Below are 17360 nucleotides of genomic sequence, written 5' to 3' on the forward strand. Positions count from 1 at the left end.
TGCAATACCATCTTAGTTATAGTGTTATTTTTCTTCTATTTGACTCTGATTAATTTCACTCTTCTTTGTTCTTTCCTTCTTATACTAGAAACCAAGTTTTTAGAAGTGAAGATCTGAAGCACCTTTGTTTCATTCTTAATCTTAAAAGGAGAGAATTTTCCATATTTAATTAATAAACATGAAATCTACCATGAAGTTGTCAAAAATGTTCTTTTTTCATATCAAGGGACTTCAAAATTTTATTACTATAAATGGATGCTGTATTTTTATCAAATGCATTTTCTGTATTTATCAGGAGTTTTTCTTTGGTCTGCTATATAAATTTTGTTAATTTATTTTCAAATCAAACTATTCTCATATCCTTGGAATAATCCCAACTTGGTTGTAATGTATTGATATTTTTTATGACTAAGTTCAGGTTGCTAGTGAATATACCAAGATCTATTTATCAGTTTGATATTTGGGGTTGTTTTCTGTTTGAAGCTATTACTTGCTAATCACTTACTGTTACTAATTACTTACACTTACTTATTACTATTAATTACTAATCATTCTATTGTGAATATTTGTGATACTCTTCTCGGTATATACACGCATACTCTTGTTTAATCTATACATATGTTTTTCTTTTGTAATGTTATTGCATCTATATTTATGAGACAGCTTAACCTATACCTTTTAAAATAATAGATTTCTCAGGTTTGATCATTAATATTATGTTAAATTCATAAACAAGTTGAGAACTATTTTCTTAATTTCTTATTTTTTAATTTCTTAATTTTGGTCTAAGGAACATTTTGTATGAGACTGGTATTATTTCTACATGATAGAATTCATTGGAAAAAGTATTTTGATTGGGAGGATTTTCACTTTTTTTGTTTTTTTTTTTAGCCTAGGTAAGTTTTATAGATTGCATTTATTAATAAATATAAAATAGTTTAAATTTTTATTTTCTTCTGTCAAGTTTGGTGTTTATTTTTCTAGAAATTGGTCTAGCCCATCTATGTTGCAAACTTTATTGTCACAATATTTTTCATAATATCCTCTTATTCTGTTTGATATACTCTGTAGTGAGTTTTCTTTCTCAAAACTCCTGTAAGTTGTTAGTGATTTGTGTTTTTTCTTGATCTACTTTACCTGGCAATTATCCACTGTATTCATCATCTCAAAGAAGTAGTTTTAATTTTAGTGATCTTCTTTATCATTTTCTATTTTATTGATTTCTCAACTTTATTTTTCCTTTTATTTTCTTGGGAGCTTCTTTTTCTTTCTTTTTTTTTTTTTATTGTACTGGGGATTGAACTTGAGACCTTGCACTTGTGAACTTGTGATGCAGGCAGCAGAATCACAGAGCTAAATCCCTGGCCTGGGAACTTCTTTTTTTAAAAATTCTTTCATTGGTATCTTTTAGGTATACAACATATTTTCATTTCTCATTGGTAACTTGTACCTTTACATGATGCATACTGGTTCTTATCTTTTCCCCATTCCTAGCCCTCCCTTCACCCCCTCCACCCTTCCCTATTTACAAAGACTTTATTTCCATTTTTTCCATTTCTCATCATTTTTCCTTTCCCTTCTTTCCTTTCCCCTGTCCCTCCCATTACTGCTACTCCTTTGGACCTTTTCTTCCTATTGTACATTATCAATTATTCATTCTAATCATTGGTACATTTTAGGTATACAATATAATGACATTCATCATTGGAAATTTGCACCTTTACAAAATCTCTCTTGGTTCTTATTTTACACCCGTCCCCTGCCCTCCCTTCAATCCCTCCTTTCCTCCCTGTTTACAAAGATTTTGTTCCTATTTTTCCATTTTCTCATACTAATACCATTCCCTTCTTTCTTTTCCTCTATCCCGTCCACTTCCCCTTCCCCTTTGCCCCCTTTTCTTCCTATTTCACGTAATCTATTATATCTTTAAGTCCTTATTTACACTTTCAGTTTCTCACACTAGAGAAACTATTTGGTATTTACACATGTGTGTCCTATTTATTTCACTTAAGAGTATCACCTCAATGTGCATCCACTTAGCTATAAATGTCTCTAATTTCTCATTTTTGATAGCTGAGTAGTACTCCATTTTATTAAAAAAACACATTTTCTTTATCCAGTCTCCAGTTAATGGGCACTTGGGCTGTTTCCAAGTTTTAGCTATTACACACTGTGGTGCTATGAACATGGGTGCACATATATCATTGTGGTATGATTCTTTTAATTCTTTGGGGAAGATACCCAGCAGGGGAATAGCTGGGTCAAATGGGACTTCCAGTCCTAGTTCTTTGAGGTATCTCCATACTGATTTCCACAGTGGTTGCACCAGTCTACACTCCCACCAACAGTGAAGCAGTGTTCCTCTTTCCCCACAGCTCCGCCAGCATTTGTTATTGGTTGATTTCATGATAGCAACCATTCTTTATGGAGTGAGGTAGAATCTCAGCATTGTTTTCATTTGCATCTCTCGAATGACCAGTGATGTTGAACATTTTCTCATGTATTTATTTGCTATTTCTACTTCTTTGTCTGAGAAATGTCTGTTTATTTCAGATGTCCATTTTTGGATTGGGTCTTTAAATTTGGGAGGTCTAATCTTTTTAAGTTCTTTATAGATTCAAGATAGTAGACCTTTGTCTGAAGAACAGCAGGGGAAGATTTTTTCCCACATTGTGGGTTGTCTCTTCACACTGCTGGTGGTTTCTCTTGCTGTTCAAAAACTTTTTAATATGAAGAGATCCCACTTGTTGATTGTTTGTTCTAGTTCTCAGGCAACTGAGGATTTGTTCATAAAATCTTTTCCTACACCAATGTCTTCAAGAGTTGTACCTAACTTCTATTTGAGCCAGTTCAGCATTTCTATTTTAATATTTAGATTTTTAATCCATTTCAATTTTAGTTTAGGACATAGCGAGAGACATAGGACTAGTTTTAGTCTTTGGCAAGTTGAAACCCAATTTGTCCAGCACCATTTATTAAAGAGGTAATCTTTCCTCCAGTGAGAGTGTTTGGCTCCTTTATCAAAGATGAGGTGGCTGAGTGCATCTGACATTGTTTCTGCATCTTCTAATCTGTTCCACTGGTCCTCATGTCTGTTTCTTTGCCAGAACCATGCTGTTTTTGTCACAGTAGCTTTGTAGTAGAGTTGCAAGTTGGGGATTGTGATACCCCCTGCCATGTCTCTGTTACCTAGAATTGCTTTTAGTATTCTGGGTCTCTTCTTGTTCCAAATTAATTTTTGGATTGTTTTCTCAAGGTCCGTGAAGTATGGTGCTGGGATCTCAATTGGAATTGCATTAAATCTATATAGGAGTTTTGGAAGTATGCCCATTTTCATTATATTGACCCTTCCTACCCAGGAGCAGGGGATGTCTGTCCGTTTTCTGATATCATCTTCAATCTCTCTTTTCAGAGTGCTATAGTTTTCAGAGAAGAGGTCTTTGATTTCTTTCATTAGGTTGATTCCTAGGTATTTCAGTTTTTTGGATGCTATTGTGAAAGGAATTACTTGCCCTATTTCTCTCTCAGTGAGTCTGTTATTCATGTAGAGGAAAGCTATTTAATTTTATGTGTTGACCTTGTAACCAGCTACTTGACTGAATTTGGTTATTAAGTCTAGAAGACTTTTGGTGGAGTTCTTGGGGTCTTCTATATAGAGTATCATGTCATCTGCAAATAATGACAATTTGACTTCATTTCCTATCTTTATTCCTTTTATTTCTTTCTCTTGTCTAATTGCCATGGCTAATGTTTCCAAAACTATATTGAACAAGATGGTGATAGTGGACATCCTTGTCTTGTTCCTGATTTTAGTGTGAAGGATTTCAGTTTTGGACCATTTAGTAGGATACTGGCTGTTGGTTTTTCATAGATGGCTTTTATCAGTTTGAGGTAGAGACCATCTATTCCAATTTTTTGTAGGCTTTTTATCATAAATGTGTGTTGGATTTTGTCAAATTCTTCTTCTGCATCTATGGAGATAACCATATGGTTTCTGTCCTTGGCTCTTTTGATATAGTGTATTACATTGATTGATTTGCGTATGTTGAACCATCCCTGCATCCCTGGGATGAATCCCACTTGATCAGGGTGTATGATCTTCTTGATGATCTTCTGCATTCTATTTGCCAGTATCTTATTAAGGATTTTTGCATCTATATTCATTAGTGAGATTGGCCTATAGTTCTCCTTTTCGGTTGGGTCTTTTTCTGCTTTGGGCATCAAGGTGATGCTTGCTTCCAGGAATGAATCTGGGAGTATTGCTTCCCTTTCAATTTCTTTGAAGAGTTTAAGCAGTAGTAGCAGTAGTTCCTCTCTAAATATCTTGTAGAATTCAGCAGTGAAGCCATCAGGACCCGGGCTTTTCTTAGTTGGTAAGTTTTTATTTATGTTTTCAATTTCATTGGTTGATATTGTGTTGTTTAGAATTTTTAGATTTTCTTCATTCAACTTTGGTAATTCATATGTATCTAGGAATCTGTCCATTTCTTCTGTGTTGTCCATCTTATTGGCGTATAGGTTCTGGAAGTAGGTAGGTATTGATGATCCTCTGGATTTCTGCTGGGTCTGTTGTAATTTCACCCTTTCCATTCCTAATTGCATGGATTTGGGTCTTTTCTTTCCTTTTCCTGTTAAGTTTGGCTAAGGGTTTGTCAATTTTGTTGATTCAAAGAACCAATTCTTGGCTTCATTGATTTTTTGTATCATTGTCTTAGCCTCCATTGCATTGATTTCTCCTCTTATCTTTATAATTTCCTCCCTTGTATGAGCTCTGGGGTTGTCCTGCTCTTCTTTTTCTAGAAGCTTGAGGTTCAGCATCAGGTTGTTCAATTGGGCTCATTCTGTTTTCCTAATATGCATATTCACTGCTATGAATTTCCCTCATAAGACTGCTTTCATTGTGTCCCATAGATTCCAATATGTTGTATTGTCATTGTCATTTAATTGAAGGAACTGTCTGATTTCTTCTTTAATTTCCTCTGTGACCCATTGGTTATTCAGAAGTGTGTTGTTCAATTTCCACGTGTTTAAGAAATTTTTCCAGTTTCTTTTGCTATGGATCTCCAATTTCATTGCACTATGGTCTGATAATATACAGGGGATAACTTCAATTCCTTTGCACTTACTTAAACATGTTCTATGCATGAGTATGTGGTCTGTTTTGAAGAATGACCCATGTACAGCTGAGGAGAATGTGTATTCTGATTTTGTGGGGTGGAAGAGTCTGTAAACATCTGTTAAGTTCATTTGTTCTAGAGTTTGATTGAGTTCTAGTATTTCATTACTTATTTATTTGTCTAGTTGATCTATCTCTTTGTGACAATGGGGTATTGAGGTCCCCCACTACAATTGTGTTAGTGCATATATGACTTTTCATGTCCATTAGTATTTGTTTTATATAGTTGGATGCACTAGTGTTTGGTGCCTACATATTTATGATTTTAATCTCTTCCTGTTGGATTTTCCCTTTACAAGGATGTAGTGTCCTTCTTCATCTCTCTTAATCAGTGTTGGTTTGAAATCTACTTGATCTACAAGGAGGATAGCTACTCCTGCTTTTTTTGGGTTCCCGTTGCATGGAGTATTGTTTTTCACCCTTTAACTTTCAGTCTATGAGTTTCCTTTTGAATTAAGTGTGTTTCTTGTATGCAGCATATTGTTGGATTTTGCTTCTTGACCCATTCTGCCAGTCTATTTCTTTTGATTGGTGAATTGAGACCTTTAACAATGATGGTTATAACTGATATGTATTGACTTATCATTGTTATGACTTTTTCTTTTTGTTGGGTTCTCCCCCTTTACATTTAATTTCTTTTTGCACCTGATGGGTTCATTCTGCTTTGCTTCCTGGCATTGTGATCCTCATTGTCTGTTCCTAGGATATTGTCTAAAATTTTTTGGAGTGCTCGTTTGGTATTCATGAAGTTCCTAAGGTGCTCTTTGTCATGAAAGTATCTTATTTCTCCATCAATTTTAAAAGATAGTTTTGCAGTGTCCATCAATATGGATTGGAATCTGTTTTTCTTTAGGACTTGGAATACATCACTCCAAACTCTTCTTCCTTGAGGGTTTGTGTTGAGAAGTCTGCTGTGATTCTGATGGGCTTTCCTTTGTATGTGATTTGTTTCTTTTCTCTAACTGCTTATAGAACTTTGCTGTTCTGTTGAGTTTCTGGAATCTTAACAATTATATGCCTATGTGTAGATTATTTTTGATCAAAGCTAGTTGGAGTCCTATATGCCTCACTTATCTGTATGTCAAGGTCTTTTCCCCTTCTTGGGAAGTTTTCTGCTATTACTTCTGTGAACAGATTTTTTATGTCATCTGCACTCTCTCTTGTTTCTTCTTTTACTCCAGTCCGTCTTATGTTATTCTTCTTTGCATCATCTAGCAGCTGCTAGATTGATTTCTCATAGCCGCTTTCAATTTTGAAGCAATTTTTCTTTTCCTGGTCTCTAATTGCAGTCTTATCTTTTATATCTGAAATTCTTTCCTCACATTGGCTCATTTTGCTGTGTAGACTTTCAGTGGAGTTTTGACCTCCTGGAAACCTATTTGCATCTGTTTTATGGACTTCATTTGTTTCCTGTGTTGGGATTCCATCATGTTCCTCAGCTCCTCTCTAGATTTATTAATCATGTCTTGCACTATGAGCGCAATCTCTGCTGTTGTGAGAAATTTTTTCTGATTTCATTTTTTCCAGATTCTCTTTTGTTGCCAGTTCAGGGGGTCCAGTTTCTTGAGTATCAGAGTGTTCCATCGCATTTCCCTTTGGGGTTGCTGTAGGCAATCTGGAAGTCTGTTTTTGAGACTTATTTACAGGTCTTCTCATTTCGACTCATTGGGGGGGGGTGCTTTTGGTGCCTGCGAAGCTCATCTGCTCTGAGCTCGGAGAGGTGGGACAGTGGCTCAGAAGCCCCTTCCTCTGGGCTGGGAGCAGCTGGACAGATGGCATCCCAGAAGCCCCTTCTAGACTGGGAGTGATGGGATGGATGGTGGCCTGGAAGCCCCTACCTCTAGGCCAGGAGTGACAGGAAGGCAGCAGCCTGGAAGCCTCTTCCTCTAAGCTGGGAGCAGTGGGATGGCATCTCAGAAGCCCCTTCCTCTGGGCCAGGAGCAGCGGGACGTGGGAGCTTCTTTTTCTAACTTCTTGAATGTTTGATTAATTATTTTCTAGTCTTTTTCTTTAGTAATATGAAAGCTACAAATTACACTTCTGGGTTCAGCTTTTGTTGTCTCCTAATAGTTTTTGATAAGTGTATTTTCTTTATCTTTCAGTTTAAAATATTTTCTAACTTATATTATTTATTTTTGAAGTACTGCAACATTTAGGATTTTCTAAATGTCTGTATTACTGCTTGGTGTTTTAATTGCATTATAGTCAGATAATATATCTGTACTCACATGATCTCAGACCTTTGAATTTTGTTGAAGTTTGATTTATGACTACAAATGGTCAATTTTGGCAAAATTGTCCATGTGCAGTTGAGAATAACATGTACTTTGCTATTATTGGGCACAGTGTTCTATATATGTCCATGAAGTTAAATGTTTTAGTTGTTTTACTCAAATCTATGTTTTAATGTCTTTTTTGTTTTATGTACAAGTTAGCTAATCTTCCCTTCAGCCATGTCATTCCTTGACTAAATTATTCATTTTGATAATCTTACTCTACATCAGAACTTTCTATTTGATTATTTTAAAGTTTTCTATTTTCTATTGACCTTGTCTATCTTGTCTTTTTCACTTTTTGAATTCATTAATTACAGTTTAAATTCATTTCTGATCATTCCAATATACTTGTGGTTCTGTTTATGTTGGTTTTTTTTTCTTGGCTTCCAGTCACTTCTTACCATTTAATATGCCTGTTTGTTTTTCACTGAATGCCAGACATTGTCCATGTAAAAGTTTAGAGATGATTTGAGGCTCTTGATGTTGTGTGATTTTCCATGAGAGGTTTCCTTGTTTCTGATGGGGAGATAGTTTAGAAGAACATTACCTCAGTACCTTTGGTGATGGAAGTGACTCAAAGGTAGGCTTCAGTTCATTGGAAAAATAATGTTTTTAAAATTACAATTTATTTTAGATTGAGTTGGGATAGAAAAATGTGGTATGTAAATTATAAATATTATTGTAGTAAAATACCCATTAATCTCTTTTAAAATATGCCCCTTCACTTTGAACACACTTATCTCAGCATTCTTGTTACTTTCTGAACCATTTCTAAGTCCTCTTTCATTAGTTGTGTCCTGGCTGCCTCCATGTCCTGAACCAATTCAAAATGTTTACAGCAATTTCTGTCAAATAAAAACATTACAATGTGTTCTCACCCACCTTCTTCACTGGATCTCCCACAGTGTGACTTATGACTCTTCCCTCAAATCAAAATAACCAGAAAAGATAAAAGTTCTGAATAGATTCAGGACATCAAGGTAGCTGTGAAAAGACATGAAAGAGAAATTCCAGGAAGTGGCAAGAAGGAGGAGATAAGTGTGTTTGGGGTGGTGGTGGTGTAGGTATTTTGAGAAGTGTCAATGGCAGTGTGTTTTATATCATAATACATTTTAAAACTTAACCATTCATCATATGTTACAATCATATCTGATATAGTCTTTCAGTATCCTAAACAAAAATGTGGTTTAGATTAGAATTCCCCTTCAGCAGACCTTAGAGTCCAGTTCTTGTTACTTTACTGTTGAAAGTCACCTAGTAGCTCTTCTCAGTTTTTCAGCTTTCCTATTCCTTACTGTGGTACCTTGCAACATCATAGACTCTGCTTTTCACTCCCAAATTCCTTAAGGAGACGAATGATGCAAATGTCTGATTTATCTCCTTGGGCTCCCTTCTCTGGAGCTGCGATGCAACAAACCTTCAATACTTTTTCAGCCTAAAAACAGAAGCTTTTTATGTTTTTCCTGGTTTTATTCAGTAAAAGGTTTGATTAAGTTTGCTAGGTGGAAAATGTACACTTCATAAGATGATGTCTACATATTTATGTAATCCAGTAATTAATAGAATTTTAGGCAGTATGACAAGGCTAAAAATGTCGGACAGCAATGTGGAAGATTTTAGGTAGCATTGAGGCAGGGGGTATTCCTTGGGTATCTGAGGACTAAGCCAGCTTCTCACATCTTCATATTTTACATCACTGTAATTCTCCAAACAATAATGAAAAACCAGTGACTGTCTCTGTCTCATAGCTTTACTATATGTGTACTTGTTTATTTCTAAATAGTTAAGTATATTTTCTGAGTTCTTTAATGAGTATAGGAACTTTATTTGGAGTATATACATTACCTCTTCCCCCTTTGATATTCTTTTTTGACTTGAAGTCTGTGTTAATTACTTTTCTCTCATTGCTGAGACAAAATACCTGACATTCAAAGTTAAAGGGGGAAAGGTTTATTTAGCTCACAGTTCTTAGAGGTTTTAGTCCATAATCAGCTGGCTCCAAGGCTGGCAGAGGGGCAGCTGTTCATGGCAGTGGAAGAGAGCAAAAGCAAGAGACCTTAACAACATCTCCCTAAAAAGAATTTTATCTTATTCAGACTACATAGGGTGGGTAACAGTCATGCTCTCAATCCTAGTGCCCTCAGGCCTAGTCCCACCATGAATCCATCACACACTCTAGATTCAGCCACCTTCAAAATAGTCTATGACCACAGGAAGCTTTGACGGAACATGGAGACACAAATTATAACAAAGTCTGTACAGTCCACACATTTGTGTAGTATTGCAGAACACAGGATGCCACTCTGCAACCAATATAAAAGTTGTGTTTCAGTTGAATTAAAAAGATATTTCTTGAGTATCTCTTGGAACAAGGCATATCTAGGGATGAAGAGAATTAAAACACATTTCTGACCTACAGAAACATGAGGTCTAGGTAGCACTGAGTTAGGAGGAAGATGAGACAACTGTATAACTGAACCATAAAATGGGATGTGACAGCCATCAGACAGCCACTAATGAAGTTGTGGAGGAAAAGGTAGTGTTTTGTTGGATCAATTCAAGCAAGAGTTTATGAAAGAGATGACATTAGAGTTGGATTGAATGGGAGATGTGATGAAGACAGAATAAATGTGGAGTTGAATTGTCAACTCTGATTGAGTAAAGATAAATATGTTAGCTTCATATTATAAAATTTTAACACCAAGATGAATAGATTGATATTAAGTTAGGACAGCAATGTGGTATCAAAGTATGAAACTGACTAGACATATCATATCATATACTTTAAGACCTTTATGGTTATAGTTTTGCTATATTTGAATTCTCAAAAGAGAAACAGGTGTGGTAATTGAGCAATCTTATTGTCTGTATTTGCCACCCTTTAGGTGGAATCATGATAACTTTTCATGATTACTTTTCTTAGGGAAAAATCTATTTAATTTAAATAATTATTTTACATATCCAATTTATTTGTTGAATGTTTACCATCCTATCATGTGACAGGCATATAGTAAGATTCTAGATGCCATTCATCCCTATAAGGTGTGTTTGGAGACAGATTTTGGTAAAGGCTCCTTAAATGAGGTGATTTTTTATCTGTGTCTTAGAGGATGAAGAGAGGGAGTTCTGGGTAGAGGGTAAAGCATGTGAGGCATCTGCACAGTATAACCTGAGGCATTGTGAAAGCATGGCACAAGTAGGCAGTAGAGGCCAGTTGTGAACAAGATTCAATGTTGGGTAAGAAGTCAAAAAGAACAGAGGCTGGAGAGGCAGAGCTGAACTCCGGAGGGCCTTATAGGCCACATAGGGAGCTGAAGGCTTCATACTGAAGACAATGGACAGTTATTAAATTTTAAGTAGGAGAAAGAATCAAATTGATGCTTTAGACTGGAGAAAGATAGAAGAAAATGAGGGAGGAGGTGATTTCCATCATCCCAGTGAGGCCTAAATAAAGCAATAGGATTACAGATGGTTGGATAGAGGGAAGAGTACATAAGAGATCAGTAAACTATATGCTAGGTGACGTTAGAGCTTTTTTTTATTATCTCCTAACAGCCTTGGCCTGTGGGCATATGTGAGGTGGAAGTATCTTCTTGAGAAGGGAATACCACAGAGAATGCTGAAAGAAGGGAGCAGCAGGAGACCCCAGTGTGCTGATTCCATGAGCTTCTGTTTCTTCTGGCTTATACATTCATATTTTTACTTTTTTAAAATACCTGTATGTGAGTAATAAATAGCTTACATAACCTGTGCTTTAGGCACATGAGCATAGTTTAATATTTGCTTTAATACAATAAATAAATTCCCTGGTGCCAACATAAGATAGGTGCATATTTCTCTTTCTTCGTTGGGTGAAGTCTAGATCTTCATTTAAGATTAGGGAGGAGAGATTGTCTCACTGGCCCTTTCTTACCCATTAGAAGTAACAATACTGATTCATATGCCCTTTATTATGTACCCTTGGCAGTATATGCAAGATTGAGTACTTTGGGAAAAAAACAGAAAGACTACGAGGGTGCTTGAATGTTAATATGAGACTTTTGTCACTGTCTGTCTGACTGCATATGGTGAGATAATGAGGAGAGAGTGTTGAGGATGATCTTTGAGGACGACTTGGTCAAGTTCGTTTCTCTACTACTTTTGAAATGTTGACATGCCTTTACATAGAACTAATAGGGACCCCACGGAGACTCTTACCACAGGATTGGCAGGCTTACTGAATAGAAAACCCCATTCTCTCTGCCCAGTGAAGCTGCCTAAACTTTTGGAATGGGATAGAGACTGTCAAAGAGAGGGCTGGGAATGGAGCTTGTGGTACTTACAGCATGCTCCATATGATACATCTAACTGGTTGGGGAAAATAAGCTTTTTTGTTTTCTTAGCAAGCAAATATGATTAAAATCAAATTTTAGTTTTAAAATTGGAACTTGCACTGGAACACTAAGTTCTTGGGAGCTAAATGGATTGCTTATAGCAGATTTCTATTACCAATTATTTATATTCAGTGGTCTTTAGAAAACTGTTTCCTAAACATTTTTATTAATATTTTAATATGGATACAAACAGCAACAAGTCCCCTTTTTGACATAATTTATCTCTTGCCAATCCCTTTTTCTTTCAGTTATTATCAGATGCATCCCAGCCTCTTGAAAGTCAGAATTTTTCTCCTGTGGTGCGAGATGTAAGTTATAAGAATTTCTTTCCATGAATGTACTTTTTCCCCCTCTACTATGTTAACTCTCCTCATTCCTTTACCCATTCTCTGTCCCTGTTTCTTTCTCTACTTCTCTTTCAGTCTGCTATCTGTCTGTCAGTAATGAGCCCATGTTTGTAGGATTAAAATGTTGGATACTAAAGAAATGTCTTGTGGCATTTACTTTTAGGCAGTGATTACATCTAATGGTTTATTGACTGATAAATATAAATATATCCAGAAACTCCGAGAGAGCAGGTAAGTACTTTTCAAATCTTCATTCTATGCATTTATTCTTATTTTGGATTTGTTGAGTATTTTTTAAAGCATCAATGAAAGTTTTTAATATTGTTTATTTAACATGTAAATTTTGTTAATATCATGTCTGCAAATGTAGAAAGTCTATTCTAAGTGTTCAAATGAAACCTGTGTGAGTTATTTTTCCTTGGGGAATAGTATGGCATCATTTTGGCTATGTAATACCTGTGCACATTTATGTATAAACAAGAAAAAGTCACGAAAGTGTTGCCATTCTTTCTTTCTCAGCATTTCACATATTGTGATTCCTGTTATATTCTCAAAGGAAAATAAGCACATTATCCCTTTCTGTGGTGCTTTCAGTTTGGGTTCTATTTAAGGGTTTGGGCTTTTTTGTTTAGTGTGATGAGTAGGGAAATTAATCTTAAATAGAAATGAAGGGAAGTAGTGAAGAAAGTAACTGGTGACAGGTAGTTTTCTCTAGGGATTGTTATTGGGAGGAAGGTGCCACAAAATAGTATGGTATGCTGGGGATTTAGCTCAGCAGCAACATGCCTGCTTCACAAGCACAAGGTACTGAGTTTGATCCCCAGTTCCAGAAAAAAAATTAGTATGGTAAATGTCCCCAAGAGAAGAGTTCTCTTAGAACGGTTCTTAACTAAACCTCTGCTAAATTTATTTTACTGCTCAGAATTTGAAATCAAACATTTCTTTGGAATATTTTGGTTTCTGCTAGTTGATTGTAATTTATTTGTGTTTTTGTTAGTTGAAGGTGTGATTCTTTTTTTTTTTTTGTTTTCTTTTTTTTTTGGTGCTAGGGATCGAACTCGGGACCTTGTGCTTGAGAGGCAGGCAGCGGAACTACTGAGCTAAATCCCCAGTCCTGGTGTGATTCTTTTATACCATATTACTTTTTAAACATTAAACTTTTGATTTCCATTTTTCTCCTTTTTTAGTACATGTTTGGAGTACATGGTGTATACATTCATTGTAGGGAGTGAGTTCATGTACGGAACATATGTTGATTCTTTTTAATCCACTTCCCTTCTTCACCTCCCTTTCTCTCGCTGTCTCTAGATCTCCTTTTATTATTTTTATTATTACTATTATTATTAGTTTATGTTTGTAACATATAAAGACTGCATTAATTGAGGGTAGTTGCTACATGTACATGACACATCTTTTTATGCCCCTCCCCCCAGATTCTTGGTCCCCTTCCCATTTGCAAAAGATCTATCTCCCTGTTTTCTTTCATCAATCTTCATTTTGCTCATCATTGTACTTTGGATTACTCAAACAAGAGAAGCTGTATGGTATTTAAGCTTGTGTGACTGATTTATTTCACTTAATACAAGTGTTTTCAATGAGTCTCCATTTTTCTACAAATGTCTCAAATTTATCTTTCTTTATAGCTGAGTATTCCATTGCCTGTAGATTCCAGATTTTCTTTATCCATTTATCTGTCAGTAGACATATAGAGTACTTCCAAGATTTAGTTATTATGAGTTGTGATGCTATAAACATTGATATGCATGTAACTCTGTAACATGATGACCTAAGCTCTTCAGAGAAGATACCTAGAAGGGGAATAGCTGGGTCAATGAAATTTCTAATTTTAGTTCTTTGAGAAATCTCCATACTGGTTCCCATAATGGTTGTTCTAGTTTACATTCCCACCAACAATGTAGAAGGGTTCCTTTTTCATTGCAGCCATGCCAGTATTTGTTATGATTTGATTTCTTGATGATTATTATTCTTTCTGGCATAAGATGAAATCTGAGCATTGTTTTAATTTGCATTTCTCTAATGGCCAGAGATGTTGAACATTTTTTCATGTGTTTATGGCATTTGTACTTCTTCTGAGAAGTGTCTAGTCATTTCAGTTGCCCATTTTTTGATTGGGTCTTTTATTTGGGGGGGGTCTATTTTTGCAGGTTCTTTATATATTCTAGATATTGTTCCTTTGTCTGAATAGCTGGCAAAATTTTTTCCCATTCTGTAGGTTGTCTCTTTACTCTGTTGTTTCCTGTGCTGTGCAGAAGCCTTTTAGTTTGATGTCATCCTATTTGTTGATTCTTGCTGTTATTTCTTGTACAATTGGGGTTCTGTTGAGAAAGTCCTTGCCTACACTAGTGACTTCAAAGTTTTACCTTTTTTTATCTTCCAGTAGGTTGTTTCTGTTTTAATATTTAAATTTTTGATCCATTTTGATTTTAGTTCAGTAGAAGGTGAGAGATATGGGTCCAGCTTAAATCTTTTGTATATGAATAGCCAGTTTTTCCAGCATCATTTACTAAAGAGGTTATCTTGATTGTGTTTGTTTCTGCTCCACTGGTCTATTCACATTTAACAAAATAACTCAACCAACTGAATTCTCAGGAGAACTGTTTGTACATTTTCTATTTGTATATCGAAGTAATGATTTAATAATATAAACTATAGAAAGTATTGTTAGAAATAACATACTGTAACTAAAGAGTAGTGGTACGCCAGGAAGTGAAATGCAATAGGATAATAGAGGAGAGATCTTCTTATCAGTAATATGTATGTCTTGGGGGATAACAGAGGCAAGAAGACTTTGTATTTATGTTTATTGTCTCACTTATTAATGAAAAGGTTCATAGATTAAATTTTGAGAGACATCATGGCCTAAAGATTACAATAGCAGTACTTGCTGCTTAAGTGCCCGGCACCAGACCACTTCCATGGGTTTACATTGATATTCAGAAATTTTACTCAAAATACATTTATTTAAATGTTCAAAATACATTTCCATGTTCGGACCAAAATGTACTGGGCATCGGTGGATTTATAAATGTGAGTAAGGCTTGTAAATGACTTGGAGGTCACAGTTTGGAAGGTACAGGTTTTAACAGAATAAACTATTCAAAAATTAAAATACTTCCTAGTATTAGTCTTTGGTTTTTAAATTAAATCCATTATATTTGTGATTTCCAATTTATGGTTTTGACTGTTTTCATATAACTCTCAAAAATGTAGGACAAAAAAATTTCTTCACTTCAGATTGTTGTCTCCTTGGATTGTTATGAGGACTAAAGAGATGTACAGTGTAAAACTTCTGGCATTTTTTGCGGGGGGCTCCAGGGATCAAACTTGGGTCTTTGCACTTGCAAGGCAGGCGGTGGAACCACTAGGCTATCCCCGGCCCTGGCAAGATTTTGAATCATGTACCCTGGAAGGATAACATGTGAGACTCAATTATTCAATTACGAGTAAGCCAAGAAATGGTCCAGAATCTTCACCTTACTAGTAATACTGAGGATTCATGGAAGTCTATATGGTATGGCATCTCAGAGATGTTAGGGTTTGCAGCTCTTTACTGTATGAAATCTATAATAATAAGCAGCAAAATGAGACTCAAATACTGGATAATGATATAGGGGACTCCTGTTTAGGTTCTAATTGTACGTAATATGGGGAGAGGTTGTTGGTTTGTAAGCTAGGTTTGGGATTGATTTCAGGACAGCAGGATTCTGTTATTCAAAACACATAAAAAATTTAATTATTTCCCTCTCCCTCTTTTTTTTTTTTAAACAGAGAACGCATTCAGTTACTTTCAATGAATACCAAGAAAAAGGTCTTGGTTCTTGGATCTGGCTACGTATCTGGGCCTGTATTAGAATATTTGTCAAGAGACAGCAATATAGAAATAACATTAGGTAAATAAACCCTAATCTTTGAAGAAGAAGAGCTGATTTCATAACATATGGACCCTGTGAATTTTAGATGACTACTTTGTTTCTAAAACTGGAAAAGTTATTTTTTGGAAATGTTAAAATGTGTATTGGTCTTTATCCAATGGAAGGAAATCTAAAACTTGGATTTTTTATTGTTGAAATAGGCTCTGACATGATGAGTCAAATTAAGCAGTTGGGCAAGAAATACAATATTAATCCTGTTAGCCTGAACATTGCTAACCAAGAAGAAAAATTGAACTCCTTGGTGGCAACGCAGGATCTTGTCATCAGGTATCTGGCAAGAAATGAGTTCCACATATTTTTTGTTATTTCTCTTCCCTTTTTTCTCTTTGACTTTCTCTTCTCCTTCACTACTCCTTCCATCCCCTCCCTCTTCTTTCCTCTCCTCCTCCCCAACCCTTCTCTCCCTTCTTTCTTTTCCTTTCCTGCCCTCTCTTCTTCACTCATGAACTTTTAATTTGAAGTATACATCCAAAAAGTGGCATAAAAGATAAATGTGTATCCATGAATTTTGACATTTTTGAATCCCCTTTCCCTTCCTCTCCCCTCCTTCCTTCCTCTAATTCCCCTCTCCCGATTTTTATTCTTGTTGATTTTATCAATCTTAGCTCATGTTATGGCATATAATGTTTACATTCATTTAGGTTTTTAGGTTCCTGTTCATGGCATAGTTTTATTCTATTTATTTCCCCTTCTACTCCTCCTCAGTCCTTGCCCTGTTCTCTTGGACCCCTTCCCTATTGCAAGAGATTCATCCCCTTGTCCCCTTCTGTCCATCTTTTCTTAAAGGAGGGTGTGATTTGGGGGGATGACAAGCACTTTTAACAGAAAATGACAGTAACTTCTGTGGTTCCATATATAATTTGTGAAAAAAATTGATGGAAATATATGGAAAAGTAAAGTGAGGCTTATTGTGGAGGCTTTTAGATGTGATGACAGAATGAATTTATTCTGCAGTTTACAGAGTCCTTGGTCATTGCTGAGAGAAACATTTAATTATATCAGTGACTTAAGACTGAGCTGCAGTATACTTCAAGGCTCATAGGAAGGGTGGGTTGGAAAAGAGTTTCTGCTTAGTCTCTATTTCTCTTTTCCAGCTTGTTGCCATATGTGCTGCATCCTGTTGTGGCCCAGGCATGTATCACTAACAAGGTTAACATGACCACAGCAAGTTACATCACACCAGCACTAAAAGAACTGGAAAAGAGGTAAGTGTCAATCATTTCCAAAAAAGATGT

At 35.7% G+C, this 17360-nt stretch overlaps 1 protein-coding gene across 4 annotated transcripts in view; it reads left to right on the forward strand.

Moving 5' to 3' along the window:
• The window catches only part of Aass (aminoadipate-semialdehyde synthase), a 73134-nt gene that overhangs the window by 39019 nt on the left and 16755 nt on the right, over positions 1 to 17360 (forward strand). For all 4 annotated transcript variants that reach the window (XM_004856444.4, XM_004856445.4, XM_004856446.4 and 1 more), the window contains 5 exons: positions 12074 to 12133; positions 12336 to 12403; positions 15962 to 16083; positions 16266 to 16392; positions 17220 to 17330. In XM_004856444.4, the coding sequence (XP_004856501.1) occupies positions 12074 to 12133; positions 12336 to 12403; positions 15962 to 16083; positions 16266 to 16392; positions 17220 to 17330 (488 nt within the window). The remainder of the gene's footprint in view (positions 1 to 12073; positions 12134 to 12335; positions 12404 to 15961; positions 16084 to 16265; positions 16393 to 17219; positions 17331 to 17360) is intronic.

This window comes from Heterocephalus glaber, unplaced genomic scaffold, assembly GCF_053883595.1.
Source record: "Heterocephalus glaber isolate CG9 unplaced genomic scaffold, H.glaber_assembly_v1.0 deba00000546, whole genome shotgun sequence".
Taxonomy (NCBI): Eukaryota; Metazoa; Chordata; class Mammalia; order Rodentia; family Bathyergidae; genus Heterocephalus; species Heterocephalus glaber.